Source organism: Mercenaria mercenaria, chromosome 4 (genome assembly GCF_021730395.1).
Source record: "Mercenaria mercenaria strain notata chromosome 4, MADL_Memer_1, whole genome shotgun sequence".
Lineage (NCBI taxonomy): Eukaryota > Metazoa > Mollusca > Bivalvia > Venerida > Veneridae > Mercenaria > Mercenaria mercenaria.
In genome coordinates, this window is record NC_069364.1 from 76,381,052 (window position 1) to 76,393,435 (window position 12,384).

At 33.8% G+C, this 12,384-nt stretch overlaps 2 protein-coding genes across 2 annotated transcripts in view; both read right to left on the reverse strand.

Moving 5' to 3' along the window:
• Nucleotides 1-12,384, reverse strand: part of LOC123552185 (arginine/serine-rich protein PNISR-like) — a 151,134-nt gene that overhangs the window by 37,186 nt on the left and 101,564 nt on the right. The window lies entirely within an intron of this gene.
• LOC123552187 (microtubule-associated tyrosine carboxypeptidase-like) overlaps nt 6,540-12,384 on the reverse strand; it is a 30,100-nt gene continuing 24,255 nt past the window's right edge. Inside the window, exons 7-8 of the mRNA XM_045341646.2 lie at nt 11,856-11,903; nt 6,540-9,579 (exon numbers count right to left, since the gene is read on the reverse strand). Of these exons, the coding sequence (XP_045197581.2) occupies nt 9,553-9,579; nt 11,856-11,903 (75 nt within the window). The 3' untranslated portion in view covers nt 6,540-9,552. The remainder of the gene's footprint in view (nt 9,580-11,855; nt 11,904-12,384) is intronic.

Here is a 12,384-nt window from a genome sequence, read left to right on the forward strand (position 1 = left end):
TCCTATGAAACTTCTTTGGAAGCTTAAATTCTAGGACTATGTATGCACCCATTTTATGAATTCCGCTTTTCTGTTCTCTATTTCGTGCATCAATCAGTTTTACTGATATTTTCTTGTCTAAACTACTCTGAAGATTTTCATAACACTAGCAGCAAATATTTACCTCATCAAAAATATGTGCAGAGTGCACAACCCAGAGTCCAAGGTCAAGGTTGGAGGTCAATGGTCTTATAGCTTAACATTTGTGTCCAATCAGTATCCTCTAAATTGCTTGAAGGATTTTCATATCTTCTAAACAGCTGGGAGATTTTCATAAAATTAACAACAATAAGTTACCTTATCAAGACCACTAGGTTCAAGGTCAAGGTTACACTAGTAGGGTAATGGTCAAATAGCATTACCTCATGTCTGCTCCATATCTTATAATCTGCTCGGAAGATTTTCATATAACTTGCATCAATTGTTCACCTCATCAATACGACATGCAGAGCAGATGAACCAGTCACAAAGTCCAAGGTCAAGGTCAGAGATCAAACAGCTTAAAAGTCATATCCACTCCGTATCTCCTAAACCACAAAAATGAATTTCATAAAATTAGCATCAATTGTTGACTTCAACCAGATGACATGCAGAGTGCACAACCAAGGTCAATAGGTCTGAAGTCAAAGCCACACTTAGAGGTCAAAGATCAAACAGCTGAAATGTGTGTCCACTCCATATCGCAACCTCTGGAAGGATATTCATAAAACTAGCATCAACTGTTATCCTTATCCAGACAACATGCCTGTCAGCAATCCTGGTCACTAGGTTCAAGGTCAAGGTCACACTATCAGGTCAAAGATCATGATCACAACATTTTACTTTCCCTGTATCAAAGAGGCGTCTTTGAGTATTAATCACCTTTAATGATAGCTCTAGTTAAATTTATTGTCTAAGGCAATTTATTCAAACTACATAAAAAGGGGCAAGTGCAGTGTACAAGAAACAACCCTGTCACCTTTCTTACTGAATTGTCTTCCTGTATAAAATTTCTAACACTGGAGAATAACTCAAAACCTATTGGAGGGATTTTGTTGAACTTTCACTTTGTAATATAAGACATTTAGAGAAAGCACAATGTACAAGAAACAACCCTCTTCCATGCTCATGTTTTTAAAGTTAGATGTCTGGACCATAACTCGGGTGTTGAATGGAAGTTATTCCATCTGCATACAAAGATGGAGGACATTCAGGGAAATTTCTGTGTACACAATAACTACCTTGCTTACTTTTTAAATTATCTCCCTTTATTAGTCCGCTACTGTATCCGCGAAAAATTTCGGGGACTATAGGGTTGCAGTTCACAGTCCATCTGCTCCATAACTACCATCCTTCAAGGGTTTCATTATTACTTGGCACAAATGTTCCTGATAATGAGATGTGTAATGTGCAACTTCCAGACTCATAGGTCAAAGGTAAAGGTCACTCATTGAGATCAAAGGTTAATGGGGTCTGTTTTGTCTCCTTTCCATACTTTTCCGGTCCATCAGGCGGTTTTAATATCACCCTGGTACTTGGCACAAATACTCCCCATAATGAGACAGTGTGTCGTGTGAAAGACATACACCCTTAAATCAAAGGTCAAGGACACATTTAGAAGTCTCATAACACTTAGCCGAATAAGGCCATAACTATCACAGGAATTCTTTTACTTTTCACAAAATAACAGAGGACATTGACCAGAAGTGCATTGTTATAGAACCATAACTCTACTTTCCTTTCTTTTTAAATTAATAACATAAAAGTACTGAACTAATTTCATTTAACTGGATAGTATTACAGTTACCCGGTAAACAGGACATTACAAGGAGGAACCATAATTCTGCTTTGTCTCACTTTACATTACCCCAATTTTCAGTTCAGTCCCTTTATGATATTATATTACGTCTTTCCAAAAATAAATTCATATGATCAAAGTAGACACTTCACTCATCAATAGAAGACATTGAGAAGAACTGCAGTGTGCAGGTGAGATAACTTCCTTTACACAATTTTTCCCCACAGTACCGGTAATGTTGGTCTGGCATGTCTCTTGTTATCCCCCAACGAAAGTCGGAGGGATATAGTTTTGGCGTTGTCCGTCCGTCCGTCCGGAGCCATATCTAGGAAATGGTTGGGAATATTTATTTAAAACTTCATATACATGTTCACCACAATGAGTTCTTGCGGCCCGTCAAGTTTCAGTCAGATTGTCCAAGTAACACCAGAGTTATGGCCCTTAGAAGTTTCTAGTGTTAACTATATAGGGTACTATAAATATGGCAATTTCTGCATCATAACTTTTGATATATTTGACCTAGAACTATGAAACTTAAACAGAATTTAGATCACCATAATGTGGTTGTGTACACACAATTTCATTTGGATTTATTTGTAAATTAAGAGTTATTGCCCTTTAATTGTATAAAAATCCACATATTTGTACATAACAAACTTACCATTTGGTAGAATTTCATTAAATTTCTTTCATTCTTTTCCATGAACATTTATTGTGAACATGTGAAGTTGTGTACCCACACCTGGTCACCCCCTTAGCTTGATCCCCCCCCCCCCCCCCCCCCCCCCCCCCCCCAAAAAAAAAAATTCATTCCTTATTTTAGATTTTTTCCAAACAAACTTCATATACATGTTCACCACTATGAGGTTATGGGGCCTATCAAGTTTCAGACAGATTTCCCAAGTAACACCAGAGTTATGGCCCTTAGAAGTTTCTAGTGTTAACTATATAGGGTACTATATCTATTGATATGGCAATTTCTGCATCATAACTTTTGATATATTTGACCTAGAACTATGAAACTTTAACAGAATTTAGAGCACTATAATGTGGTTGTGCACAGACAATTTTGTACTGATTTCTTTTTGTAACTTCAGAGTTATTGCCCTTTAATTGTCTAAAAATCCACATATTTGTACATAACAAACTTACCATTTGGCAGAATTTCATTAAATTTCTTTCATTCTTTTCTTACATTTATTATAAACATGTGAAGTTGCGCACCCACACCTGGTCACCCACTTGCCTTGGTCACACCCCCCCCCCCCCCCCAACCCCCCCCCCCCCCAAATTTTTTTTTTTCATTTCTTATTTTAGATTTTTTTCAAACCTTCCAAGTTGTACCATTCCCCCACCTCACTTCTCCACCCAGTCATGCCCACCACTGATCATGCATCCTCTGCCTCCCCCCCTACTCCCCACTCCAACTTCAAGTTCAAATGTACATGTAAAACAGCAACACCTGGTGCCAAACCACTCAAAGACAATATTTCATTCCAGTTAAACTTCAAGCTCATATTTTGATTAACTGCATTTAATTTTAAAAGCTAAGCTTATTACAGTAAGCATATCCCAATCAAAATAAATTCTTTAGTCAGGATCAAAGTATCATACATTTATTATGTACTCTTTAATTAAACGTTTGTTTTCTGTTAAATTGATTTTGACTAATGAAATTATTTGCTTCTTATTAACATCCTTAACTTTTTGCCTGATATATCTTTTTGCCATTCCTCACCACAAACCCTTTCGGCGGGGGATACCAATTCATCGAATTTGCTTGTTGATAATGAACTTACTTAATTGTTCAGCCTGTTTTTTTTAAACAATGTCTTCAACTCCATAGGCTATTACACAATAATTATACATACATTTGCTAATGTTTTGATTTTTGCAAGGATATTCTAGCTGGTTAAAAGTAAATCAAAGGCCTGAAGGGCCTGAGTCGGCTAATGATTGATGTACTGACAGTATAGTCTACCAGTTTCAGTTTGTTTTTAGTTTTTTTCCCCAACTAAAGAGAGATTTGTTACAATAAATGAAATGAACATTAGGTCGATGCCTAGTAAAACTTTGATTGACATTATACAAGTATTTAAACCCAATATATTTCTCTAAAATTGAAGAGTGGTTCGCAGAAATAAAAATGTTGTACAAACTACAATTTGACAGCTGACACTAAGATACTGCCCATGACTTAATATATTTTTCCAGTACACATTTGCCTCAGGCATTGCCAAAAGAGGCAATTATCGGCTGGTATATATTCGCACATGATAAAATTTGAATATGACAATTTATAATATTAAAATTTTACAGCACGGATTGCCACATACAATTTGTAACGGATGGACGAAAGAACTGATATTTTACAGATATTATAATGGGCCTGGTGATAGCCTTGTCATATGTTAGGTATTGTTCAATCATATTATAAGTGATGTCAATTTAAAGTATACTTACTTTTGCGTTTAGAGATACATGTATGTAAATGTTGCTGAGTGTCAATATATAGTGTAACCGAATTATAAATGCAGTTCTTTTTTAGTTAAAACTATCAATTATCTATTTAGACTGTTAACCTTAAAAATCATTCTGTTATCCTCGAAGTCATCCACTTCAATTATCACTTTGATGTCATGAGACAGACAGGCCACTGGCAAAAAACGTTTGAGCCATTTTACTTGGTCGTAGCAGGGGTGTGGGAAGGGGTGTTTCTTCCGCTTAATTGCATCAGATTTGAATGGGCATTGCGAGTGGTAAAAGGGAAATGTTCAAACTGTAAAGTGGCAATATGGGGAAGGTGTGGGAAACCCTCCTGCAAGTAGGTTTGGGTATTACAACAAGAAATTTTGAAATGTAGACCCTTGTACAGCTTGGTGCGATTTTAACTGAAAATCTTCTGTTCTATTTCTAAATATTACTAATCTTTCAGTGTTACAATATCCAAAGTATGACTGCATCATCTTTACTTTCAGATCATGCCTCAGACTAATATGAGTTTGATTAGATTATATGTAGTGTAATAAAAATAAATTCTAGAATCAATTTCTGTTACAATTAATTCTATCATGTATGTTCTTGAAGTTAAAATTTCATAACACAGCTCGTATTTACCCAAAATATTATATCCAGATACGATTACACTTTTGCTCAGTTTCAACAATATATTTTACAAATTGTGATGATACAAGACATTAGCAGCAATTGCATATTTACATTGAAGTTTATGTTAATTTACCTCTATTAAATTTTTCATAAAAAAGTTGTTTGTTCGTCAAGCAGCAAACATAGACGCCTACTTTCGATTTCAAAAACTACAAGAAATACAATTAATGTTTCGCCGATTTGTTTATTTCTCAAAAATAGAATAAATCATTTTTAATATCAGTAGTACTAAACAACAGTAAGAGCTTCTGTTTCGATAAATTATCGTTTACTGACTGCAAATTCAACCCAGCAAAGTCTAGAGGCTTGTTATAAACAGGTCACGCGTGTTCCGACAGCCAGAATGTAGTTAGGATTCATCCGCGAGTCTCAGAAGAATTAACGACTGCACATATCTTATTCGGGTCATTAAAAGAAGCTTCATAATTTAATTTCATCGATGTGGTAAACTCTTTGATAAGAAACATTCCAATGCTTTCAGAGGTACCCACTCAATAAAATACTAGCAGTATGTTCTGGAACTATATTTTGTCTTTCGCTGGATGTTAGGCAAGCTTTGTAAGCCTGCGCAATTCATAAAATGCACAGCTCAATAAATTTGTTATTTGCGCAATGATTTTAAAGATTATTTTTTGAAACGGACAGGGTAACAAATGGATAATTTGGCTAATAAGTTAATATGCAGTTTTTATTTGAATTTGTGAACATCATATTTGCTATTTTGTGACAAAAGGGCATAAAATTCGTCACCATAATCATATGCGCAAATGTATTACCAAATCCGGCAGAATCGTTATGCGTGTTTATGCTTAATGAGTTACCGCGGAAGAAAATACGTGGCTTTATTCGAGTATTGCACAATTACAAGTCATAAATATGACAGATTACATCGTATATTGGTCATAGCAAATAGGATTGACATAAATGAACTTCATTCGATCAATGAACTCTTTGAAATTAGAGACAATCTAATGGAACTACATCACTTCGCTGTGTTGTGAGGCCATTTAAGAATGAGAAATCGGGCGATAGCAAGGACTCGTCAAACGCTTGACAGCGTTTAGCCGACTCAAAAGACATTTACATAGGAAATATAGACTACCTTGGTTGCCTAGTGGTAGAGTGCCAGTCACTGCCGTTTCTAGTGTGGGAAGTGGTGGGTTTGCTCCCTGGCTGCATCATATCAAAGATAGATGTCATTTTTATGACTGAATAATTGTGAAAAAGAAGCTAAACCCCAAAACGCATGCACGCAAACACACATGATAATTACAGGCTGATGGAAGGAAAGGCAGATGCAGGGCTTTTAAGTTCAGTGTGTTATTTCCACTTAACGCTTATCATGCTGGACACGGTCGATTCTGCCTTTGCAACCAGTGTAGATCATGATCAGCCTGCACATCCACCATTTAGTCAGTATCTTTTTGGTAAGCACCCCTTTTAACAGTCAATGGTACTGTCTAAATTGAATGACGGATAAGTTCATTATAGAAATCTAGCAGGGTAAGGGTTAAAACCCGGCAATGGTGATACGTAAAGAGTAACAACAAATATATCTGCTAGAAGCCTTTTTGTAAACAAATTTATTCATCTATAAAAATAAACTCTAGTAAATATACATAAATGTAGACACAAGTAATTTACTTCAAAATCAATTTTCATGTGTATTCAGCTACCTACACCTTGCATATTTATTAGTAATTTTAAATATTTTTTCAATAAAGTAATTAAGACTGAGTAAAAAACTTAGCTTTCCCAAATAGTGAATTCTGTTCTGCCTCAATTTTTCTTAACTGGTTAAAATTTCAAGACTTGTACATGTTTTATGAAAACTATTATAAGTAATTATAATATGTCCAATACCGGGGTATACGGTCTGATACAATGCTGGCTATGTAACCCCTAATGTAGATGTAAACACATGAAAACCTCTCTAATATCTGTCAAATTATGACTTCATTATTGAAAAAATAACTGCAAAAACTACAAAAGGAGATCGAGGGTTAAACAAAAACTGTCGCAACTCTTATTAAATAAAGAAGGGGTTACGACAGTTTTTGGTTCAGTCCTTGAGATGTAAACAATTCTTCATGTACAATGCTCTTGGAAACAAGAATACATTCAGCATTTAAACACTTCAGCTTGTCCAAAAATCAAGTATCCAAAAATCAAGTACCGGTATCAAATATTTATACATTCATAAAAGGAAAAGAACTATATCATAATCTGCCATTATTACAGTAAATTAGATGACTTCGGTAAACCAATCTTTTTAATACGGGTACTTCAGTATGAATGTTCAAAATATGATGCCATTTTTTGCTCTGAACAAAGATGATAAAACCAATTTCAGACGCTAAGGAATGAACGAAGTTATAAACTGTATAACCAAACATCTTAACCCTTATCATGCTGGACACGATTGGTTCTGCCTTTGCGACCAGTGTAGATCTTGATCAGCCTACACATCTATGCAGTCTGATCAAGACCTGCACTGTTCACCATTCAGTCAGTATCTTTTTGGTAAGCACCCCTTTTAACACTCTATGGTACGTTTCAAATTGAAAGATGGACAAGTTCATTGTAGAAATTGAGCAGGGTAAGGGTTAACATAAGAGTCAAATAAATAAATGGGAAACAGTACTTGATATTTTATGACTGATGTTGTGAATGTCCAACTAGCCAAAATACCTACTGTCAACATGCTGTAACAAAGGCATCATAGACAATTTATATGGGACTAGCTAGTACTTCTAGTGTCTGTAGGAGCCATAGGCTGTAAATGAAGTGTTTATAAGGCTTTGCCACTACAGACAGACTTTAATGGAGAAAACATAAGTACATTTCGATTAATAACTTACTGCTGTGTTTGGTATCAAGGAATAATGTTTATATTTGGCATGACCAGGTCATCATGAACAACTTCTACACATTCTGAGTGTATATTTAACATATACCAATTCAATGAAACGATGAAGAATACATACACCAAGACAAAACAGTCAGGGTACCATGGATGTAAAACATAAAACACTATAAAAACAATAAAATACTGGACTAAAACTTAACAACTCTCTTTGGCACAAAAACTAACAATAAATAAACAAGTCATGGTTATACATTAACCAGTAATCACATTTGAGGTTACAGAAAATCAAAACACTGAAATACGCACAAAATGTAGTAATATATAAAATAAATAAAAGTTATTACAAGATATAAGTAAACGAGATCAAACAGCTAAGCAACAACACTTTGTAAGAAATATTTTGTTGTTGTTATAGTACAGTCACTTTTTCCATTCATTCCAAATTTCAGAGAGATAGGTAAGCTAGTTTTTAGAGAATACAAAAAATAATACTTTCTTGTGACAATAATGCAGATGTTAGAATTGAGGGTTTCAGTATTGTTGTGCATACCACAATAACAACTGGGAGAGAGACTGAAATTTGATACTAAAACAAAATTAAGGCAAATGCAATTTAATCAAATTTAGAAACATTCAGAAAACAGTCTTGTACAACCTAATTTTGGCTTTCAAAAACATATACCTAAGACATTTGATGGGTATATCAAGCACTTTTAGCAGACACCCAGTATTATATATATACAGGTGAACGTTGTTCACTCTATATTGGATACTTGAAAGACCACCCTTCACTCAAACTCAATGTCGGGTCCCTGCAAGATTACTATATAACGTATATTGTTCCAATGCTTGAACTACCAGTAACTTGAAAAATTTTTGCTTGTACTACCGAGTTCAAGCGAATGAAGTTTTACTGTACATCTATACATATACCCACACAATATTAAAATCCCAACCTCTCTATTGATAACAGATTTTAAACTTCCCAAAGATAAGGCTACCGGTACTAAATGTTACTTTTCTTACATAGTTCTGTTAAATGATTAATGTGAAGCATAAAATTTTAGCATCTGTTTTTAACAGAAGAAAATGTAACTCGAAATGTATCACATAATTTTAATCCAACTTAATGGCAAGATTGCAGGCAAAATTAATTTCTGAGATTCTGTTTTTGTAGGTGACAAATACATGCCAAACACTACCTATAGGAAGTGCCAACCTAGACATGTCCACAAGAAATGTTTTCTCAAGGCTACACGAAGTTACTTTATATCTGAAATCATGGTGCTGTGACTAATTTTTTTTAATATTTGGTGCTAGCCCTATTGTTTTAGCTACTTATCAAACGAGAAGCATCCTGTGTTTTGATAATATTTAAACTGATATTTCTTATCCTGATGTGTAGCTTGTAATCAGTATAAACCTTAATATTGTCTACTTGAAGTCTGTTTAAAATAAAAACAAAAAGAAAACCTGCAATATTCATACAATAAAAACTTAAATTTAAACTACTTTTTTAAATCATTAATAATGAATGGAAAAGGTCATAAAATTTTCTGTTTAAATTAAATTTTTTAGGAAAACACACAAATTTAAGGTTCTAACCGAGAAACTACGTGTAGGTCAACGTATATACAACAGTGAGGCCATCGAGTTACCAGTTAACTTTAGCATACAGTCACTTGTTTAGCTCGCAATTTTACCTAAATGGCCAGCAACCACAACCCTGCAAGAGAAATAAACAGTCCGTGATTACTATAGAAACAGATTATGTTTTTTTTCTTGATTTCATAAAAAAATTACATTTCAAATGAATATGTGACAAAAAAAAATAATTTGTATTACAGCTACTGAAAAGATATTAGAAGAAACTGAAAAAAATGATGCTTTCCATCACTCTGTAAAATCTATTCCTTTCTTAATAATGTTTTTAATTAACTCTCTCAAAAACTCTTTTTCTTTTAGAAAACTGCAAATAAAATGTGATGTGTAACTAAAACTTAAATGGTAACTTTATTTTTGAAATCGAAATAACATAAATTCATGCATCAATACTACATGTAAATTTTCATGAAAACATTAAGTGTTACAATCTTAAAGCATGCAACAACCACAAGCTCTCCTACCCAATGTGTACAAACTAACGTGTGTGAAAAGAACGTGTAAAATACAGCATTACACACAGTAAAAGCATTCAAATGGCACGTTCAACAAACATCTCTTTACATCGCTACTTTTGTACAAAGTGTGCACCAAGTCCAAACAAAACCAGCCCAGAAATCTCTGGGAAAGTCAGCTGATTCTTGATTATAGACATTGGTACCAAAATTGCAAATTTTTTGGATAACTACAGTCAAAGTTGAGAAGATCACAGCTGACACATTGCTCAGTTTCAATTACATTAAACAACGTAATCAGTCTTCGCCCTAAGAATACTGCTTTAGGTATATTCTATAGATACAAATAACTTAGTGATGCTTTTCAACTCAATTGTGCTAGACTGGACTGCATAAAGCACACTATCTAGGGCCTCAAATACAAAAAAAACAACAACAAAAAAACTACAAAAATTAATATACTTTGATAATCCCCAACACGGCCACTAAATAACTGAAACATATGTACCAGTTAAAACTGTGAAACATATACCTAGAGTATCCACTGAAATGATCATTTAGTTCAAATTAAAACCTTGAATGAACATGTTGATCTTTAACATGGAGCATGTTACTGTAAACAACTCAATCGTAATGGAAGTATTACCAATAAATCAAATGAAATGTAAACATGCAAAATATGCTACATAGGGATATGGTAAGAGTTATATTGAATATATAAAAGGTAACTGGGTACTAAGGGGTATACTGTACACATTAAGTTTTGTTGTTGTAAAAATCCACTATACTTCATGCAGTGTCATCTAAGGGTAATCAATTTGTAGGTATAGATTGTATAAAATTACATGGGTAAATATAAATTTGATAGAAATTACAAAATCCTTGAATCTTCAACTTTACAGTAAGGTACTTTACAATTATATATCATATAAAATAGACACCTGATAGGGAATGTGTATATTCTCCATGTTGCTATCAATCGCTTCATGAAAAAGTAACCTGTACTTTTAAAATTATCACAGAAAACACTTTTGTCACCTTTTCGTGATATTTTTAAACTATTTGTTGCCATAGCAACCACATTTTTTGCCATAGCAACAAAATAAATTGTGCATATTTTTCACTACAGCAATCTATACATGTACCATGTTTCATAAAAAAATATCTTGTACTTTACACTCTGAATTTCAGGGCCAGCACATAATTGACCACATCACCACTTGTATTGGTTCCATCTTTGTACATTACTGCTTCAAAAGATCAAGTTATTAACATAATGAAGATTTACTTTGTACTTTATGTAACAATGGCTGTAAGAATGATCATCCATGATGGAAACGTAAAATAACATGGTAATGAGAAATACTGATTAATCAGCAATGTCTACAGTGCATGAATCTTTTTTTTTCATCGAAAAATCATCTTCACATAGAAACATCTAATTATCATAACTTCATAAAAGCTGCTGGAAAACCAAAAGTTTTAAACCTGAATGACAATGAATTACATATAGACTATCAAAATTGATAGAAAACACTAGAGAAACAACCATTCTTTCAAACTGATTATTCTCTTGTCAATGTTAGATACATAAATTACATGCAAAACAAAAAAGCATTTTTGACACAAAACAGTAATTTTGTTTACCTTACACCACAGACATACTGTAAATACAGAGACAAGTACCTCTCATTTTCATAGACAATTAATTTTAGATTTTACACTTCAATTAAACAGAAAGAATTTGTTAATTTCTTCTGTTCAAATGACAAAAACATGCATACTGGTCACATACGAGTATACAATGCAGATTTAAACCTACGCATGCAGTTAATAAGCTAGGCACATGCAATATGATGGACAGTGGTTAGTGAAAAAATCTTACCCGAAATTTTCTAAAAGGTTCAGAGGTGAAAACTAACACATCCTCTTCCTACAAAATGGAAGACATAAAATGGGGCCAAATTTCGTAATTCCTCTTGCTGCGGAACGAAAATTTCAATTTTCCTGTTTATAATTATGGTAAATGCTGACAAGTGAAACATGGTTATTATATGTAATATCACTGGTCGTTTACAAGAGTTTTTCCCAATGAAATCTAGTGTCCACAAAAATTGATAATAACTTGAACAAATCAATTTTCCTATTTAAACAGGTATAATTACTGTGTTACAAAAAAGCCAACTAAACATCGGTGGAAGAATCACGAATGTGCTGAAGAATGACAGAACCACAACTGAATATCATTGACTTCAGTTCATTTTTTCTTAAAGTAAATTTTGATTCCTTTGCAAATGGTAACTAGAAAATGCTTTTGTAAAAAAGCGCATGTCTCCCCCAATGCAAAGTCCTATAGGCATGAAGTCAATAGGGGTCAGAAGCGAAAGTCAAAGAGACACTGATGGTTGGCTGCA